The following is a 21,896-nucleotide window of genomic DNA, read 5'->3' as shown; positions in this document are numbered from 1 at the left end:
GAAGTTTTGGGACCATATGCCATGATCTTAGCTGTTTGAATGTTGAGTTTTAAGCCAATTTTTTCATTTCATTCTTTCACCCTCATCAAGAGGCTCTTTAGTTCCTCTTTACTTTCTACCATTAGAGTGGTATCACCTGCATATCTAAGGTTGTTGATATTTCTCCCAGCCATCTTGATTCCAGCTTGTGAGTCATCCAGCCTGGGATTTCACATGATGTACTTTGTTCTTTTTTTTTCTCGTAATAAGAAAATGAGTTGTTTAACAATAATAGTTGTTTCTATTATTTTTTTTCCCATTTATTTTTATTAGTTGGAGGCTAATTACTTTACATCATTGCAGTGGTTTTTGTCATACATTGAAATGAATTAGCCATGGATTTACATGTATTCCCCATCCCGGTCCCCCCTCTTACCTCCCTCTCCGCCCTATCCCTCTGGGTCTTCCCAGTGCACCAAGTCCGAGCACTTGTCTCATGCACCCAACCTGGGCTGGTGATCTGTTTCACCCTAGATAATATACATGTTTCGATGCTGTTCTCTTGAAACATCCTACCCTCGCCTCCTCCCACAGAGTCCGCAAGTCTGTTCTATACATCTGAGTCTCTTTTTCTGTTTTGCATATAGGGTTATCGTTACCATCTTTCTAAAGTCCATATATATGTGTTAGTATACTGTAATGGTCTTTATCTTTCTGGCTTACTTCGCTCTGTATAATGGGCTCCAGTTTCATCCATTTCATTAGAACTGATTCAAATGAATTCTTTTTAATGGCTGAGTAATATTCCATGGTGTATATGTACCACAGCTTCCTCATCCATTCGTCTGCTGATGGGCATTTGGGTTGCTTCCATGTCCTGGCTATTATAAACAGTGCTGTGATGAACATTGGGGTGCACGTGTCTCTTTCAGATCTGGTTTCCTTGGTGTGTATGCCCAGAAGTGGGATTTCTGGGTCATATGGCAGTTCTATTTCCAGTTTTTAAAGAAATCTCCACACTGTTTTCCATAGTGGCTGTGCTAATTTGCATTCCCACCAACAGTGTAAGAGAGTTCCCTTTTCTCCACACCCTCTCCAGCATTTATTGCTTGTAGACTTTTGGATAGCAACCATCCTGACTGGCGTGTAATGGTACCTCATTGTGGTTTTGATTTGCATTTCTCTGATAATGAGTGATGTTGAGCATCTTTTCATGTGTTTTTGTGCCATCTGTATGTCTTCCTTGGAGAAATGTCTGTTTAGTTCTTTGGCCCATTTTTTGATTGGGTCATTTATTTTTCTGGAGTTGAGCTGGAGGAGTTGCTTGTATATTTTTGAGATTAATCCTTTGTCTGTTGCTTCGTTTGCTATTATTTTCTCCCAATCTGAGGGCTGTCTTTTCACCTTGCTTATAGTTTCCTTTGTTGTGCAAAAGCTTTTAAGTTTCATTAGGTCCCATTTGTTTATTTTTGCTTTTGTTTCTAAAATTCTGGGAGGTGGGTCATAGAGGATCCCGCTGTGATTTATGTCAGAGAGTGTTTTGCCTATGTTCTCCTCTAAGAGTTTGATAGTTTCTAGTCTTACATTTATATCTTTAATCCATTTTGAGTTTATTTTTGTGTATGGTGTTAGAAAGTGTTCTAGTTTCATTCTTTTACAGGTGGTTGACCAGTTTTCCCAGCACCACTTGTTAAAGAGGTTGTCTTTTTTCCATTGTATATCCTTGCCTCCTTTGTCGAAGATAAGGTGACCATAGGTTCGTGGATTTATCTCTGGGCTTTCTATTCTGTTCCATTGATCTATATTTCTGTCTTTGTGCCAGTACCATACTGTCTTGATGACTGTGGCTTTGCATATAACTTACATAAGCAAGGTGACAGTATACAACCTTGACATTCTCCTTTCTCAATTTGGAACCAGTCTATTGTTCCATGTCCAGTTCTAACTGTTGCTTCTTGTTCTGCATACAAGTTTCTCAGGAGACAGGTAAGGTGGTCTGGTATTTGAATCTCTTCCAGAATTTTCCACAGTTTGTTGTGATCCATGCTGTCAGAGGCTTTAGTGTAGTCAAATGAAGCAGATGGGTTTTTTTTTAATTCCCTTGCTTTTTCTATGATCTAAAGGATGTTGGCAATTTAATCTCTGGTCCTGCTGCCTTTTCTAAATCCAACTTGTACATCTGAAAGTTCTCTGGTTACATATTGTTGAAGCCTACCTTGAAGAATTTTGAGCGTTATCTTGCTGGCATGTGAAATGAGCGCAATTGTGTTGTAGTTTGAACATTCTTTGGCATTGCCCTTCTTTGGGATTGGAATGAAAACCGACCGTTTCCAGTCCTGTGGCCTGCAAATTTGGAAAACTCACAGTGGCACTCAATATGTCAAGAAGCTTAGACATTCTAGTATTAGAATTCAGGACCCTATCTTTGGAAAGCATTTGTAAGGCTTTTAGGAAAAACTCATGTATAGCAGACAGTTAAAAATAAAGTCTGTTGTTATAATAAGTATGGTAATGGGAAAAGATGAGTATTCTCATGTAGTGGCATTGAATAACATGATAGGACAGCGTGTCCTGTAGTTCTGCATAAAATATAATTATCTTTCATGTGGTGTTTCTTATATACGTATCAATAAAACCCAAAGCTGAAGTTTTAACTTTCAGTCTTTAAATAAAAGCTTCCTGTATGAAGCCAAGTTAATATATCCAGTGATTTTCTAGTATTCTATGGGCTTCCCAGTTGGCGCTAGTGGTGAAGAACCCACCTGCCAATGTAGGAGACATAAGAGACAGGTTCAGTCCCTGGGTTGGGAAGATTTCCCTGGAGGAGGGCATGGCAACCCACTTCAGTATTCTTGCTTGGAGAATCCCCTGGACAGAGGAGCCTGGCAGGCTGATGTCCATAGAGCTGCACAGAGTGGGGCACAACTGAAGCGACTTAGCATGCATGCATGCATGACCTATCTCTAGCATGTACAGTTCTTGTTCCCTGCCCCATTTCTTGTCATGATGATCTTGCTATGTAACTGCAGTAAGTAGCAAGGACTCCGTGTAACCCAGCACGCTTAAATAGGGACCTAGGGCTTGTTATGTTTTAAGTGGAAAGGCTTGTGACAGAGATAAAGATAACTTGAGAGATTGTGGCAATAAAAGAAAGATCAAGTGAGAAATTGATTATTATCCCTCAGTTTGCAGAATATAGTTTTGGGTGTGTCTGGTTGTAAGATGGAAGAGGTAAATGTTTAGTGCTATCTTTTTATATCCTGTTTGGTTAGATATACATTTTCAAGGAAGGAAACAATGTTGGTCGGTAGGATCAGAGAAGAAACATGGATGTCACAAAAATCAGGGAAAACCCCTTAGCAGCATAGTTATTTAAGTTCATATGCTTTGAATTATAACCCAGAGTTCCCACTTCTGCTATAATCTAGCAGAGTTGGTGTTCTTTGTGTCTAATTAGCTACAATTATGCCTAAGTTTTTATTTTTTTTCTAACTTTTGATTTTTGATGTTTGGTCTGCTTTTGGATTCCAGACCCTAGTGCACCTTCATCTCTAACATCTGGTTCATTTGCTTATTGGCTCCTGTGCTGTTGTTGATGTTATTGTCGTTTAGTCACGGAGTTGTGTCTGACCCTTTTGCCCTCCGCCATGAACCCTGTGGAGCCTTGCAGGCTCCTCTCCACGAGATTTCCCAGGTGACAGTGCTAGAATGGGTTGCCATTTCCTTCTCCAGGGGATTTTCCCGACCCAGAGATTGACCCAGTGTCTTCTGTACTGCAAGCAGGTACTTGACCACTGAGCCATCAGGAAGTCTGTTGGCTCCTATACCTCTGCCTCAGGTTTTGAATTTGTAGGCCATTCACTTCTCCTGATTAAAAGCTATGGATTCCCTAAATTCAACCATATCCTTCTGGTTCCCAGGCCCTTGACTTATATCTGACAGATGCTACTTTGGGTTCCTGAGCTATCACCTGAACATGGCCTTGGGTCCTTTAGATTCCCTTTTGAATCCAGATAAACCATAATCCCTGGTACACTGACCAGACCTTAGTATTTGCCCACTATTCTTTGAGTTCTCAATCTTTGTCTAATTGTACCCTGTTGTTTGTGTCCAACAGTGAACATAGAGTACTTCATTAAAAATAATTAGACCTGTTTTCTATCCCAGCCTTCATTTGAGCTGCATCCTATCTGTCTATTGATAAACCAGCCAGATAACCCTTCATTAAACTTTCAACAGTAGTGCTTGAGCACTCTCAGAGTTTTGTGTTGCTGGCAATAATTTTTGTATGCCAGTGTTCTTTTTAAGAGAATTATAAAAATTTTAATATATCTTATTTTTTCTCTCATTATCTGATTTCTGTATTTAACTTAAAATTAAGCTTATGTGATTTTATATAGAATTTATATATCCAGAATTCACATTTTCTGAACTTTTTTTAATTTAAAAGTTAGTTATTCATTTATTTATTTTTGGATGCGCTGGGTCTTCATTGCTTTGTGTGTGTTTTCTCCTAGTTGCAACAAGTTGGGACTACTCTTCGTTGTGGTGCATAGTCTCCTCATTTCAGCGGCTTCTGTTGTTGCAGAGCACAGGCTCTAGGGCCCATAGGTTTTAGTAGTTGTGGTGCACAAGCTTAGTCGCTCTGTGGCATGTGGAATCTTCCTGTACCAGAGGTTGAAGCTATGTCTCCTGCATCGGCAGACGGATTTTTATCCACTGCACTACCAGGGAAATCTAGGGACTTTTAATTTTTTAAATAAATAGGACTGGTTCTTTTTAAAAAAATGTTGAATAAGCTATAGTGTTGTAACGTTTTTACCCTGCCCCTAGTGTTTTAACATTTTTGACTGTAATAAAAAAAGAATTTTTTTTGTAATATGTAATAATGTTTTATGTATGTAATAAATAATATGTAATAATGTAATATGTAATGTAATAATGTTTTTTGTAATGTAATAAAAAAAGAATTTTTTTTCTTTTTTTCTTTTTTTTTATTTTTTTATTTATTATTTTTGTTTTGTTTTGGTTTTTTTTTAGAATTATTTTTCATATTCCTACTTAGTTTTAATAGTTGTTTGTAGTAGAAATTAAAGTATTGTACTTTGTGATCATTTATGGTAAGTCTCTAGTTTGATTCCCAGTATTCTTTCTAAAATTAAATTAATATATTTGAAAAAATTATCTCAGAAACTGTCATGGATTTACAGAGACTCTGACTTTGGCACCAACAGACTGAAGCGAATTGTGTTAACTGTTTTAAACAGAATTCACAAAGTACATTCTTGGGGTTTTAAAATCCCTAAGAAACAAGCACAGTATTACTTATTAAAGCTTTTTTTTTTTCTGCCTGTTTCTAGGGTTACAGGTGAAGTAAAGCACAACATCACCAACACTGTTGTATGCAGAGTACAAGGGGAATGGAATAGCGTTCTTGAGTTTGCTTACAGCAGTGGAGAGACAAAATACGTGGACTTGACTAAGTTGGCAGTGACGAAGAAAAGAGTAAGACCTTTGGAGAAACAGGATCCATTTGAATCCAGGTGTGTCATCCTTGCATCCATCAGGAAAGAGTCAGAAAGCCTAGGTCTTAATTTAAGCCTTTTCACTAATTTCTAACCCTTGGCAAGTCACTTCACCACTTTAGATAAGCTTCCTCATCTGTAAATTGAAAGTGTTGGCCTGATCTCATGTTTGTAAACACTGTACCAGCTATGACATTATGTGTACATAGTCACATTTTAGTAAAAATAAAACATTTGTAAACTAGACAAAAATAAGAACTTTTAGTGGTTAAAGGATTACTATCTTTGTCATACAAGCTCTTAACAAGTTATTAATAAAAAGATGGGTACCCTAATAGGAAAATGGGCAAAGACATAAAGAGGTAGTTCACAAAAATAGAAGAAAACAATACCCACTAAGAAAGTGAAAAATTGTTCATTATAATTAGAATTCAAAGAAATACAAAAAATTTTTTAAATGGTATCTCTTTTGGGGAAAAGTGAATAGACATTTTCATATTGTTGGTTAGAGAGGTAAACTGATACAATCTTCCTAGAAGGTATTTTGGAAATATATGTCATAGGCCTTTAAATGAAACGGGGGACTTCCCTGGTGGTTCAGTGACTCCATGCTCCAAATGCAGGGTCCTGGGTTCAGTCCCCAGTCAGGGAACTAGATCCAACATACCACAACTGAGAGTTCACATGCCACAATAAAGATCAAAGATCCAATGTGCTGCAACAAAGACCTGTCACACCAACTAAATAAATAAGTAAAAATAAATATTAAGAAAAAAAGAAAAAGATAAATGAAATGGGGCTTCCCTGATTGCTCAGTGGCAAAGAATCTTCCTGCCAGTGCAGGAGATAATGGGTTCAATCCCTGGTCTGGGAAGATCTCACACTCTGCAGAGCAACTAAGCCCATGGGCCAGAACTATTGAGTCTGCACTTTAGAGCTCAGGAGCCACAAATACCGAAGCCCACATGCTCTAGAGCCCATACTCCGCAACAAGAGAAGCCACGGCAGTGAGAAGCCTGGGCACCACAACTAGAGAGTAGTGCTCGCTTGCCGCACCTAGAGAAAAGCCCATGCAGCGATTATATAATTTTTTTTTAAAGTAAATGAAGTGGCTATATATGTGTTAATAAGGTAGTCTCCAGAATGTATTGGCAGTAGTTGCTTCCAGAGAGGAATACTGGGGTCTAGGCTTTCCAGGTGGTGCAGCGGTGAAGAATCTGCCTGCCAATGAAGGAGACGCAGGAGATGTAGGAGCTCCTTGGGTCAGGAGGATTCTCTGGAGGAGGAAATGGCAACCCAATCCAGTATTCTTGCCTGGAAAATTCCATGGACAAAGGAGTCAGGTAGGCTGCAGTCCCTGGGGTCACAAAGAGTCAGATACAACTGAACCACTTATTCATCTCTCTGATGAGAAACAAACTTACTCTTCACAGAATGCCCTTTTGTACTGTTTAAATTTTATATCACATGTAAGTATTACTGTATCAAATATAAGGAAGCATTAACCATCTTAAGGTCACATAAATGGAACCAAACCATTTATAAGCAGATGTGTAAAGAGATTTAGTACCCATTAAGCAAAAACTCAGGTTGGGTCAAAAAATAAAACAGTAGTGACTGAAAAAAAAATTCTTATTTATGATTATTTAGGATTTATTTAGGAGCATGCATCAAGGTTTGGTTTGTGGACCCCTGGTGCCCTTGATATTTGTACCAGGGGTTGGCAAGTTGAGAAAGCTTTCTTAATAATACTAAAATACTATTTGCCTTTTTCATTCTGTTGGCACTTGCATTGGTGGTACAGAAGCAGTGGTGGGTAGCACTGCTGGGCCTTAGCACCGTTCAAGGCAATGATATCAAACTGTAAAAGTAATCGTGTGTTCCTTACTGCCCTGCAGTTTTTTTTCTTTTCTACATTGCAATTTTTTCAAAGCCATTTTCTTTTAAAAATGTCCTTGAAAAGCAGTACAGATTATTAGTTTTTTTATATCTAGAACATTGACTACCTGTCTTTTTAAAAAATATTCTGCATGATACATTTGGAATATACATAAAGCATTTGTGCTAGATGATAAAGTACACTGATTATGTGAAGGAAGAGAACTTGTGCAACTGATGGAGTTACAAGCAGATTACCCTTTCTTGAAGCACCATTTTTACTTAGGTGATTGACAAACTAAGATTGTTATCATTTTAATATTGGGCAGACATTTTTCTTGTAAATGAATGCTGTGAACATGACACTTAAAGGAAAACAATTGGCAATAATTGTTTTGCTAATAATAAAATATAAATGGAAACAACCTAACCATCCATTGACAGATAAATGGATAAGCAAGTTGTGATGTGTATTTATAATGGAATATTATTCAGTCCTAAAAAGGAAAGGAATCCCACCATTTGTGATAACATGGATGGACCTTGAGGACATTATATGAAGTGTCAGAGAAGGAGCAAATACTCAATGGTCTCATTTATATAATTGGTAGTATTTTTTTATTGTATAATAATACTCCCAGTATTTTTATAATTGGGAGTAGTATTCAACCATAAAAAGAATGAAATCTTGCCATTTGAGACAACGTGAGTGGATCTTGAGAACATTATGCCAAGTGAAATGTCAGATATGTAAAGACAAATACTGTATGATCTTACTTATATGTGGAATCTTAAAAAAAAAATAGCTCACAGATACAGAAAACAGAGATTGGCATTATTGCCAAAATGCCAGAGGTGGGCACCTGGGCAGTGAGTGAAATGAATGAAGTAAGTCAAAAGGTACAAATTTCCAGTTTTAAAATAAATGTCATGAGGACATAATGTACAGCATAATGAAGTTGCTCAGTCATGTCTGACTCTTTACGACCCCGTGGACTGTAGGCTACCAGGCTCTTCCGCCCACAGGATTCTCCAGGCAAGAATACTGGAGTGGGTTGCCATTTCCTTCTCCAGCACAGTGGCTATAGTTAATTATAGCTGTATTGGATAATTGAAAGTTGCCAAGAAAGTAGTTCTTAAAAGTCTTCATCACAAGAAGAAAATGTTTTTGGTAATATGTATGGTGATGGAGGTTGACTAGACTTATTGTAGTGACCATTCGTAGTAATACAAATACTAAATTATTATGTTGTATACCTGAAACCAACGCAATGTTATATATCAACTATATATCTCAACAAAACTTTTTAAAAAAATTCATAGAAAGGAAGCCAGATTGTGGTTACCAGAAATGTGGGGTAGGGAGTGAAGGAATTGGATGAAGGTAGTCAAAACATACAAACCTCCAGTTATAAGATAAATAAGTACTGGGGATGTAACTTACCTCATGATGATTGTGGTTAACACTGCTGTTAGGTATATTTGAAATTGGTTGAGAGAATAGATCCTAAGAGTTCTCATCACAAGGAATAAAAAAAAATGTTTCTCTGCTTTTGTTTCTATGTGAGAGGATGAATCTTAACTTATTGTGGTAATCATTTCACAATATATGTAAATCACATCATTATGCTATACTCTTGAAACTTATACAGAGCTGTATGTCGATTGTATCTTAGTAAAACTTGAGGAAAAAATAAAGCTTTTTAAAGGCAAATATCAAAATTTTAGAAAACTTTATCTGTCACAATGAATTGAAAGCTTCCCTAGTAAACCCAATACAATTGGCCGTATTTTTTTTATTGTATAATAAATGTATATTGTATATACAAATTATATTGTATAATAAATGAAATTGGTGGTGAAACTAATGAAGGTGATTTTTAAAAATATGACATAATAAAATACGTCAACATCTGGAAGATAATTTTTTCAGATGATCACTGCATGATATTTCACAGTGATATTTTGTATGATATTACAAAATTATGCATGGATAAAAATTCCATTGAAGGCACAAATTAGACCAATGGATTTTCATGTATTAGAGTATGAAAAATTCATTGACATTTTTCAGTTTCCACATTGCAACTAATCTTTTAAGAACTACCACTTTCTGAGTTTTAATATAATAATAAAGAATTGAGTTATTTGAAATAGCTATTAAAATCCCTTCTCTTTACTAACTATATATCTGTGTGAGGCCATATTTTCTTTATATACTTTAACTAAAACAATACATATCACAATAAATTGAATGTAGAAGCAGATATAAGAATCTGGCTATTATTGAACCAGGAGTTTAAGAGATTCTCTTTGCTAAACTTGTATTATAGATTTTTTGGTCTGCATTCCTGGGGGTTATTGGCCTTTTGTTTTCTTTGGGAGAAAATTTTTAACCATAAATTTAATATCTTTAGTACCTAGGGCTATTGAGGTTATCTACTTCTTGAGCAAACTTCGGTAGTTTTTATCTTTCAAAGAGTTGGTTCAATTTTTCAAATTTATTGACATGTCTTTTATAATATGTGCTTATTTTTTAATGTTTGTAGGCTCTATAGTGATGATGTCACATTCATTCCTTGTATTCATGATTCTTTTCCTGATTAATGTGATTAAAGGTTCATTAATTTTACTCAAAGAACTAGTTTTTGGTTTCATTGATGTCTCTCTATATTTGTTTTCTTTTTAATTGATTTCTGCTCTTATTTCCTTTTTTCTGTTTATTTTGTGCATCATTTGCTCTAACTTTTTATAGTTTCGTAAAGTAGAAGTTAGGTAAGGGTCAGCAAACTTCTTTTGTTAAAGGCTCTGTTCAGTTCAGTCACTGAGTCGTGTCCAGCTCGTTGTGAGCCCATGGACTGCAGCATGCCAGGCTTCCCTGTCCATCACCAACTCCTGGAGCTTGCTCAAACTCAGGTCCATCAAGTTGGTGACACCATCCAACCATCACATCCTCTGTCGTCCCCTTCTCCTCTTACCTTCAGTCTTTCCCAGCATCAGGCTCTTTTCCAGTGAGTCAGTTCTTTGCATCAGGTGGCCAAAGTACTGCAGCTTCAACTTCAGCATCAGTCCTTCCAATGAATATTCAGGATTGATTTCTTTTAGGATTGATGGTTTGATCTCAGAATGAATATATCTTAAGCTTGATGGACTAGATAGGCTCTACCACAGCTCAGTTCAGCCATTGTAGCATGAAAATAGCCATAGACAAAAACAGATAGATGTTGCTATATTAAAACAAAAGTCTACTTACAAAAATGAGCATTAAACCATAGTTTTACTCCTGGTTTGGCTTCTGGGATAGCTCAAATGGTAAAGAATGTGCCTGCAATGTGGGAGCCCTGGGTTTGATCCCTGGGTTGGGAAGATCCCCTGGAGAAGGGCATGGCAACCCGCTCCAGTATTCTTGGCTGGAGAATCCCATGGACAGAAGACCTTGGCGGGCTACAGTCCATGGGCCACAGAGAGATAGGACTGAAGTGACTTAGCATGCACACACCACTGTGAACATTCTTGTGCAAATCTTTTGTGGATGTGTTTTCTTGTCTCTTGGGTAAAACACCTCAGAGTGGAATTGCTGGTTTGTGTGGGTTTTATGTCTAACTTTTCACATAACTGCCTAACTATTTTCCAAAATGGCTGCACCATTTTACATTTCTGCTGGGAACATATGAGGGTTCCAGTTCTCATCCTCATCAACATTTGTTATTGCCTATCTTATTTAATATACCCATTTGAGCTGGTCTGAAATAGTATCTCATTGTGATTTTAATTTGTATTTCCTTAATGGCTAATGATGTTGAACATGTCTTTATGTGCTAGTTAGCCATTTGTATATCTTTTTTGTTGAAATGTGTACTTATAAATTTTGCCCATTTTTTAAATTGAACTGTTTGTTGTCTTATTGTGTTATAGGAGTTCTTTGTAAATTCTAGACACAATTCCTTTGTTGGGTATGTGTTTCGTAAATATTGTCTCCTTATCTATTGCTCGTCTTTCCATTTTCTTAATGGTGTTTTTTTCAGTAATAAGTTTTTATTTTGATGAGGTGAGACTATCCATGTTTTCTTTTATAGATTATGGTTTTGGTGTTGTAGTTAAGAAATCTTTGCCTAACCCAGAGTCTCAAAGATTTTCTCATATCTTCTTAGTTTTGTTGTGACGTGAGAGTCTAAGGTCACATTTTTGCATGTGGATATCCAGTTTTTTCAGCACCATTTGTTGAACAGACTATACTTTCCCCAAGAATTGTCTTGGCAGTTTTCTTTTGCTTGGAGTCTGTTGAGCTTCCCCTTCCCTGTGCTGTGCCTGCAAATTGCTCTCTAACTAGTTGGAGCACTCCTAGGGTTCCCCTCATTTGTTTGCCTGCTCTCAGGAATCACTGTCCTCTGCTGCCTTTTGTTCAATATCTGAAAACCATTGTTTATATATTTTTGTCTAGTTTTCTAGCTGATTATAAGTGGGAGGGTAGATCTGGTGCCGCTTATTTCATCATGTCCAGAAGCAGAAATGGTGTCTTCTGTTTCAGCTTTTTAAATATATATTTCTCTTTTTGCTTCTTATTTCCTAAGTTTCTTTATAATAAAATCTTTGTTATATAACTTGGGAAAAAATACATTATTTTTAATTTAAAAAGAAGCAGAAACAGCAGCATCTTGGACATTAACATCAGCAACACAGTATGTATTCTTATAACTCATGTGTGAAATTATAGATATGATTCAGGAAATGTAATTTTTTAAAATTACTGTTAATTTTGAGGGCATCCATTCTGTTTTTTTTTTTTTTTGAAGAATGTTTGTAAAGCATGTGGCTTTCTGTTTTCAGGCGATTGTGGAAAAATGTGACAGACTCTCTGAGGGACTCCGAAATCGATAAAGCCACAGAGCATAAACGTACCCTGGAAGAACGCCAGAGGACTGAAGAAAGGCATCGTACTGAAACAGGCACACCTTGGAAAACCAAATATTTTATTAAAGAGGTATATGTCCTATATGCCTTCAGACTAAAACTCATTATCTACATAATGAGAACTTTACCTTAGTAGGCTTTTTTGACTTGTTAACACTTACATATCTTTGTTTCTTTGAAAATAGTCCAGCTTAACCATGAGCTTTTTGTGACTTTTTGACAATTTGTCAAATAGAATAGTTCACCAGCAGTTCAGAAATAGATTTGGGGATTTAAATTCACCACAAAATACTAAGATTAATCTTTAATCTTAATAATGAATACACAATTAAAAGTTTGTTGCCATTGTGCCACAACAGTGAAACTTTTTTCACTTCCAAAGATCACATTTTAAGGGATACATGAAAAACTTAATTGGCCACACAGAGGATAGTGAAGTGGCTAGAATCTTCACAGTGCTTAAGGATAAAAGAATGAAATGGTGAGTGTTTAGACTGAAAACAGAAAATTGGGGCTGTTCATTATAGCCTTCTTCAAGTATAAATAGGCTTTCACATAGAAACTTGGATAGCAGACTTGAGCTAGGCCTAAATCTACAAAGCACATTTTGAGCTTAACATAAGAAAGAATTGTTTATCAATAAAAATACCCAATAATAACAAGTGTACATTTTATAGTAATGTGTTCCTATCACTAAGCTCATATAAGAGACCAAAGCTTATATAGAAGAGTTCAATTCACTGGTTTTGCAGTTAAGACTAAATGACTTCTAAAGTCTTTTCTAAATTTAAAGGTTTTATTTTATTTTGTTTATTACTTTCTGGTAGGACTCAGAGTAAGGTGCATGGACCAGAGCCAATGCCAAAAAAACTTTTCTTGTCCATAGCCAAGTCTAAGGAAACTCATTGAATTTCACTTGGTCTGTCAGGAGAAACTCTGGAAAAATCATTTGAATGTGAATTTTGGATAACTACTACTCTAAAAAGCACATAGTTTATTATAGTAATTTCATTGCTTTAATTTTTCTCATCTTTGGATATCTGATATAAATACCAACTGTTTTCATGGATAGGAATTGAAGGGAAAGTCCTTTCTGTATCTTTTTATATGGAAAAATAAAACCATTGTAATTACTCTGCAAAATTAAAGTTTGGGAACCTTGGATTTTTTTCATTTCAAGCTCACTAAGAAAGCAGATATACCAAACACAGGAAAAATTTTCTAAGGGAAGACTTCTATAAATCATTAAAAATGGACTCTATTGGTTAAGAGCAAGAAATTGTAATGGTAAAAGATGCAACCAAATTTAAAAGATAGGCCTCCTGTATCTTTCAACTAACATGACATGGAAACATGCTACTTCTTATTCATTCTTTATTTGACAGATTATTATTAAGAGCCTACCACTTAATACCTTTATTACATTTAGTAATGTTGAATAGACAGGTGTAGAAAGTGGTAGCAAGATACAGCAATTGTCCAGTAAAATACTGATTTTCTTTCCACCTAAGTAATCTTAACTAGCTGCCTGATGGAACAGTAGATTGGAGATGCTGACTCACATTTGGGCCCCTTTAGGTGGTAAGATATAAGATGTCTTTCTAAATGGTGTGCCATGGCATGGTTGTTCAAAATAGATATGTAAGATTTTATGACAAATATTGATTGCCTAAGCTCATGGAGAGGAAGAGAAGTGAAAGGCAAAGGAGAAAAGGAAGGTATACCCATCTGAATGCAGAGTTCCAAAGAATAGCGAGGAGACATAAGAAAGCCTTCCTCAGTGATCAATGAAAAGAAATAGAGGAAAACAATAGAATGGGAAGACTAGAGATCTCTTCAAGAAAATTAGAGATACCAAGGGAACACTTCATGCAAAGATGGGCATAGTAAAGGACAGAAATGGTATGGACCTAACAGAAGTAGAAGATATTAAGAAGAGGTGGCAAGAATACACAGAAAAACTAAACAAAAAAGGTCTTCACAACCCAGATAATCACAATAGTGTGATCACTCACCTAGAGCCAGACATCCTGGAATGTGAATGTGAAGTCAAGTGGGCCTTAGGAAGTATCACTACGAACAAAGCTAGTGGAGGTGATGGAATTCCAGTTGAGCTCTTTCAGATCCTCAAAGATGATGCTGTGAAAGTGCTGCAATCAATATGCCAGCAAATTTGGAAAACTCAGCAGTGGCCACGGGACTGGAAAAGGTCAGTTTTCATTCCAATCCCAAAGAAATGCAATGCCAAAGAATGTTTAAACTACACACAATTGCACTCATCTCACATGCTAGTAAAGTAATGCTCAAAATTCTCCAAGCCAGGCCTCAACAGTATGTGAACCATGAACTTTCAGATGTTCAAGCTGGTTTTAGAAAAGGCAGAGGAACCCAAAATCAAATTGCCAACATCCATTGGATCATCGAAAAAACAAGAGAGTTCCAGAAAAACACCTACTTCTACTTTATTGACTATGCCAAAGCCTTTGACTGTGTGGATTACAACAAGCTGTAGAAGATTCTTAAAGAGATAGGAATATCGACCACCTGACCTGCCTCCTGAGAAATCTGTATGCTGGTCAAGAAGCAACAGCTAGAATGAGACATGGAATGACAGACTGGTTCCAAATAGGAAAAGGAGTACATTAAGGCTGTATTTTGTCACCCTGCTTATTTAACTTATATGCAGAGCGTATCATGAGAAATGCTGAACTGGATGAAGCACAAGCTGGAATCAGGATTGCCGGGAGAAATACCAATAACCACAGATTTGCAGATGACACCACCGTTATGGCAGAAAGGAAAGAAGAACTAAAGAGCCTCTTGATGAAAGTGAAAGAGGAGAGTGAAAAGGTTGGCTTAAAGCTCAACATTCAGAAAACTAAGATCATGGCATCTGGTCCCATCTCTTCATGGCAAATAGATGGGGAAACAGTGGAAACAGTGACAGACTTTATTTTGGGGGGCTCCAAAATCACTGCAGATGGTGACTGCAGCCATAAAATTAAAAGATGCTTACTCCTTGGCAGAAAAGTTATGACCAGCCTAGACAGCATATTAAAAAGCAGAGACATTACTTTGCCAACAAAGGTCTGTCTATTCAAAACTGTGGTTTTTCCAGTAGTCATGTATGGATGTGAGAGTTGGACTATAAAGAATCTGAGTGCAGAAGAATTGATGCTTTTGAACTGTGGTGTTGGGGAAGACTCTTGAGAGTCCCTTGGACTGCACGGAGATCCAACCAGTCTATCCGAAAGGAAATCAGTCCTGAATATTCATTGGAAGTACTGATGTTGAAGCTGAAACTCCAATACTTTGACCACCTGTTGTGAAGAGCTGACTCATTTGAAAAGACCCTGATGCTGGGAAAGATTGACGGCGGGAGGAGAAGGCGATGACAGAGGATGAGATGGTTGGATGGCATCACTGACTCAAAGGACATGAGTTTGAGTAAACTCCAAAAGTTGGTGACGGACAAGGAGATCTGGCGTGCTGCAGTCCATGGGGTTGCAAAGAGTCAGACATGACAGAGTGACTGAACTGAGCTGAACTGAATCTCATAGAACAGTCAAGTCACATCCTGTGTGTGACAGGACCATGGCTTGTGCTGTGAGAAGCACTGCAGAGTCAAATGAGGCTGATGAGATAGCTGAAGCTGGTACCCCAAGGTTCATAACAACTTTGGAGCTCTTGCCTTCAGGTATGGCTCTTTGCTAAGAAAAATCATATTACTGAAAAGCCTATTTTGTCTTCCTGTGGTCCTAGGCAGAATGCTAGATACATAGTATGTGTTTCATCCATATTGTTATGAGTAACAAGAGCTTCTTCATTTGTTTGGTACTTTCATTATTGCTGTGAGACCAATTACAGACCAGTTTGAAATTGGCTTTAGATGGAGTATGGAATAGAGTCTTTTGGTATAGAACAAGGAGAGAGAGTAACCTGAGAAATTATAGGTGAACTTAAGTGTTTCTAGAATCATTTGGTAATACCCACCCTCTTTTCCTAACCATTTCTCATTGACATTTAGTTTACTAGATCTTTGTCATTGTTTAGTTGCTTAGTCATGTCCAACTTAGTCATGTCCCTATGGATTGCAATACAGAAGGCTTCCCTATCCTTTACTGTCTCTTGGAGTTTGCTCAAATTCATGTCCATTGAATCAGTGATGCCATCCAACCATCTCGTCCTCTGTTGTCCCCTTCTCCTCCTGCCCTCAATCTTTCCCAGCATCAGGGTCTTTTCTATGAGTCCGCTCTTCACAACAGGTGGCCAAAGTATTGGAGCTTTAGCTTCAGCATCAGTGCTTCCAATGAATATTCAGGGTTGATTTCCTTCAGGATTGACTGGTTGATCTTGCTGTCCAAGGGACTCTCAAGAGTCTTCTCCAGCACAGCAGTTCAAAAGCATCAATTCTTTGGTGCTCAGCCTTCTTTTATGGTCAAACTCTCATATCTGTACATGACTACTGGAAAAACCGTAGTTTTGACTCTATGGACCTTTGTTGGCAAAGTGATGTCTCTGCTCTTTTTTTGTTTGTTTGTTTGTTTTCCCCCAACTCTTTGTGATGCCATGGACTATAGCCCATTATGCTCCTCTGTCTGTGGGATTTTCCAGCCAAGAATACTGGAATGGTTTGCCATTCCCTTCTCCAGGGATGTCTCTGCTTTTTAATATGCTGTCTAGGTTTGTCATAGCTTTTCTTCCAAGGAGCAAGCATTTTTTTATTTCATGGCAGCAGGCACTGTCTGCAGTGATGTTCAAGCCCAAGAAAATAAATTATATCTGTTTCCACCCTTCTGTGATTATACACATCCATCAGGATCTATTGGTTGTATCCTCTTAAATGGATGTTTAAAATTTCTTAAGATGTGTATAAATGCAAGCAGGAAGGCTTTTACAGAATAGTGGGCCACATTGGAGTCAGATGTGCTAAGTTTCCACCCCAGCTCATACCTTGGATAGTTTATTTACCCTTTCTCACTTCAGTTTCCTCATCTGTAGAATGTAGGTAGGTGCTAAACTTCCATGGTGGCTCAGTGGTAAAGAATCCACCTGCCAATTCAGGAGACACAGGTTCTATCTCTGATCTGGGAAGATCCCACATGTCACAGAGCAGCTTAGCCCGTGCACCACAGCCGTCGAACCTGGGAACCACAGCTGCTGAGCCCACATGCCGCAACTACTGAAGTCCACGCACCCTAGACCCCAAATGCTACATCAGGAGAAGCCACCACAATCAGAAGCCTTTGCACCACAACTGGGGAAAAGCCCATGCAGCAACAAAGACCTATCACAGCAAAAATAAAAATAAATAAAATTATTATTTTTTAAGTGTAGGTAGATATACAGAAGTTGTACTGGAAGGAACTCTGTCCCTTCTTGGGTGAAGTTGGGCTGCCCATTTCACTTCTCAGAGCCTCCATTTTTCCTTTGAAATGAGATGGTCAGATGGCACAGGTTAACTTGTAAACCTAGCATTCTGTAATGTGATTAAATGACATCAGAATATTGCAATAATCAGTTCTAATGAGATGGATAAAACTGGAACTCATTATACAGAGTGAAGTAAGCCAGAAAGATAAAGACCAATACAGTATACTAACACATATATATGGAATTTAGAAAGATGGTAATGATAACCCTATATGCAAGACAGAAAAAGAGACACAGATGTATAGAACAGACTTTTGGACTCTATGGGAGAAGGCAAGGGTGGGATGATCTGAGAGAACAGCATCAAAACATGTATATTATCAAGTGTGAAACAGATCGCCAGTCCAGGTTGGATGCATGAGACAAGTGCTCGGGGCTGGTGCACTGGGATGACCCAGAGAGATGGGATGGGGAGGGAGTTGGGAGGGGGGTTCAGGATGAGGAACACATGTAAATCCATGGCTGATTCATGTCAATGTATGGCAAAAACCACTACAATATTGTAAAGTAATTAGCCTCCAACTAATACAAAATAAATGGAAAAATAAAAGAATATTGCAATAGAGGAGAAAGATTGAATTCAGTGCTGAATATGGGGCTAAGTAGGAGTTTATAGCGAGCATGTAGGATGAAGGAGTAGATGGAAAATTACCAGGAGGCCTTGGTCAGATGTCAGTGATGATGGATCAAGGGAGGACCGTGATTATTTGGAAGGTGGGAGGAGAGGAACTTCATTGGATATCAAAAATGAGAGGATTCTTGATAATCTGGCTCATCGGGATTTTTTTGGCTAAAACTGAGTTCAGCAGGCCTAGAAGGCTTAGGCAAAACTAGAGACAAAGGAGTCTTAACTTTTAAAGTTTAGTCAAGGAGAGAGTCTTGTCACTATGAGCCACATAATTGCTGGCCATAAGTCATTTTTGGAACAGGGTATTGTAAATATATTTTTTAAAATTTAATGCAAATATATTGAAGTTGATATAGGGATTATGGACAGAGGTTCAAATCTGACTTACCTAATAACCTCATTGCAGAAACACTAAATTTCAGTCTTAGCTACTGTGACCTCAACTTTGCCAAGCTTTTACCCCAGTATTCTGCTTCATGCATTCTCGACAGCACTTTTTTCCTCACTTGGTCTTCTCCTGTCTTTAATAAACACTTTGACTAACTTTATCTCCTTTTGGTAACCTTCTGTTCACAGGAACCAGGGAAAGCTAAGGGATAGAGTCAGGAAAGAACTAGAAAACAATACTCAGCTACTAGAGATGCCATTTGCCATGTAGAGAACAGTTAGTGTGTTGGTGACCGTTTTCCACGCTCCACATGCTACCTGTCACTCTATGGGTGAGGCTCAGTCTGAAGCATCTTGGCAAAAGTAGCAGAGTTGCTACAGATGACTTCCGCATGGAGCACAAACTAGGTCTTTCCAGACCAGAACTTCTCACCTAATCCTAGCTAAACCACACATACTTTTTGATGTCTTAAGCAAAAGAGATCTTTTCTTTAAAAACTCTTGTGTTTAAATGTGAAAATAGAATTCCATTTCAATAAAAGCATAGCATCTAGTTTTGGTTACTGATTCTGAAAATACTAGAGGAATGGTTCTTTAATTTGTTTTTCTGCTTGTTTCAGGGAGATGGCTGGGTTTATCACAAACCCCTTTGGAAAATAATTCCAACAACACAACCAGCAGAGTGACACATACTATCTAAGACTCAACTAAATGAACTTCTCTGTTTACCCTAAACCCTCCCAGTATGGAGTCATTGCACTGAGTGACCTGCTTCCTGATTGCACAGACTGAAACTAATTACACACGAATGTACCGATTAGGGCACCATAGAACTGTAGCAAGACCAAAGTGTTGAAGGAGCACGATGGACTTCTCACCAAGCTGTTTCATGTGACGTGAGCAATATCATCTGAAAACCTTTCACCTGAATTACTAGATGAATAATCTCTTATCCAGTTTCTGCTCCAGAAGCTAAGTTTGAATCCCCTGTTTTTGCATGGGGGCAGCAGATAAACACAATGAGAACTCAGTGATTTTAATTTCTTTATAGTGAAAATTGAAGTCTCTTTTAGAGTTTGTGCTTTGCTTTCTGTTAGTAGCTGAAGTATTTGCTACTCATAACAAACCAAGAGGAGGAAGAAGATGACCCAGAAGTGGCTTCAGCCATTGTGCCTGAAATCAGTGTTAAAAAAAAAAAATCAACCAGGTTGTCATAACAAGGCATTCTGTTCCTTCAAAGAGACTGTGTGCCTGTGTCTGAGGAACTTATCCATTATCCACCTCTGTTGGAACTCTCTTTTAAAAAGTATATTTATAAATTGATTAAAATTATAACCATGGAGAATTTTTTCTTCTGAGCATTTTAATATACTTGAAAACAACATTGACTTGAAAAATTTCAGAACATTTTTCAATACCTAGTTTTATTAAATATTATACTTGAGAGACAATTTTTTTAAATGTGTTCATGTCAATATGATGAGATTTTGGCCTTTCTCAAGAACTGAGGCATTAAAGAACCTAGCAGATATTTAAAAATAAAGCTGTTACTGTTTTCCTTACCTTTTTTTCATTTGTAGGTTAATATCCAGTATTATGTGCTATCCCTCTGGATAAGTATGCTTTATTTTACCTCCGTTCACTCAAAATTTAAAACAACTATTCCTATTTGTCAGTAATTCAGAATTTGAATATGTGACTAAATATATGTATAGTATGGTTTTGTTTTCTTTTCAAGGAAACTCAAATGCTAAAGAAAGAGTATGAAATTAAAAAGATACCAGGAAAAAAGGTATCAGGAAGTTGTATTCAGGTACAATTTTTTTTTTTAAGTATTTTATTGAGGTTGAAGAATTACTGACAAAAGAATAGTGCTAATTATGGCTTTCATCATTCATTCAAGTATTTATTGAGCGCCTACTTATGGTACTCAACACTTGTTTTACTGCAAGCTACCTTAATTTTCCAAGAGTGGTGCCTTACTCTGTTTCTCCTGATGTGGTCTTCCAATCAGTGTGTGTAACATATACCTATTATTCATCAGCCGTTGTAGGTGGCTGTATCTGTTGCATCAACATAAGACGTTTAAGCTTTGTGCGCTGATAAATTGTGTTTTATTGAAGGGGGTTAATAGGATGAAAACAGTAAAAATAATTTTTTCAACAAATTGTAAATTATAAGAAAATAATTGGTTTATGTACAACCATTTTAATGATTCCCTTGTTCATTTTTGCTGTGAAATGCACTGAAAAAAATCTCAAAATGAATTAAAGTTCATGTGTTGGAAAGATTAAAAAATAATAAAACTGGACAACAGTGATGCCTTTGTCTGTTTTATGAGTGGAGAGAAATAGAAAGTTGAAGTTATTGCTCCATTCATTTGAGAAGGCATTTATTTTTAAATTAATTTTTACATGAAACTTTTAGTATTTTATTCATTTTTCATAGTTTTACAGTACTAGTAAAAATAATGGTCATTAAGTATAAAATGGAAGTTGATGAAAAAATAACCCAAGTCTTCCTTGACTCCCACCCTCCCCCAAAGAAACTAGCTAGTATATGGCAAATATCCTTTTCACATGTTATCTTTAGGCATATATTCACTTTGTGGTAGTAGTAGATGGTTTAGTCGCCAAGTTGTGTCTGACTCTTGCAATGCCATGAACTGTAGCCTGCCAGGCTCCTCTGTCCATGGCGTTTTCCAGGCAAGATTACTGGGGTGGGTTGCCATTTCCTTCTCCATATTTTATTTTTTTATTGGAATTAGTTGTCTTACAGTGTTTCTGCTGTACAGCAAAATAAGTCAGCTGTATGTATACACACATACATATACACACACATGTACAATGATGTTGATTTTTATTTTTTTAATAATTTATTTATTTTTGTCTGTCCTGGATCTTTATTGCTACATGGGTTTTTCACTAGTTGCAGAGAGCAGGGGCTACTCTCTAGTTGCGGTTTGCAGTGGCCTCTCTTGTTGCAGAGCACGGGCTTTAGGGTGTCCAGGCTTCAGTGGTGGCTCAGTAGTTGCAGCTCCCAGGCTCGAATGCAAGCTCAAAATTGTGGCGCAGGGGCTTAATTGCTTCACGGCGTGTGGGATCTTCCCGAATCAGGGATTAAACCCACATCTCCTACATTGGCAGGTGGATTCT

General features: G+C 37.3%; 1 protein-coding gene across 1 annotated transcript in view; it reads left to right on the top strand.

Annotated features, from left to right (window-relative positions):
• The window catches only part of OSBPL11 (oxysterol binding protein like 11), a 96,139-nt gene extending 75,078 nt beyond the window's left edge, over nt 1–21,061 (top strand). The window contains exons 11-13 of the mRNA XM_020893630.2: nt 5,340–5,522; nt 12,210–12,363; nt 19,362–21,061. Coding sequence (XP_020749289.2) covers nt 5,340–5,522; nt 12,210–12,363; nt 19,362–19,427 — 403 coding nt within the window. The 3' untranslated portion in view covers nt 19,428–21,061. The remainder of the gene's footprint in view (nt 1–5,339; nt 5,523–12,209; nt 12,364–19,361) is intronic.
• The last annotated feature ends 835 nt before the right edge of the window (nt 21,062–21,896 follow it).

This window comes from Odocoileus virginianus, chromosome 4, assembly GCF_023699985.2.
Source record: "Odocoileus virginianus isolate 20LAN1187 ecotype Illinois chromosome 4, Ovbor_1.2, whole genome shotgun sequence".
Classification (NCBI taxonomy): Eukaryota; Metazoa; Chordata; class Mammalia; order Artiodactyla; family Cervidae; genus Odocoileus; species Odocoileus virginianus.
This window is presented reverse-complemented; position numbering and strand designations above follow the sequence as displayed.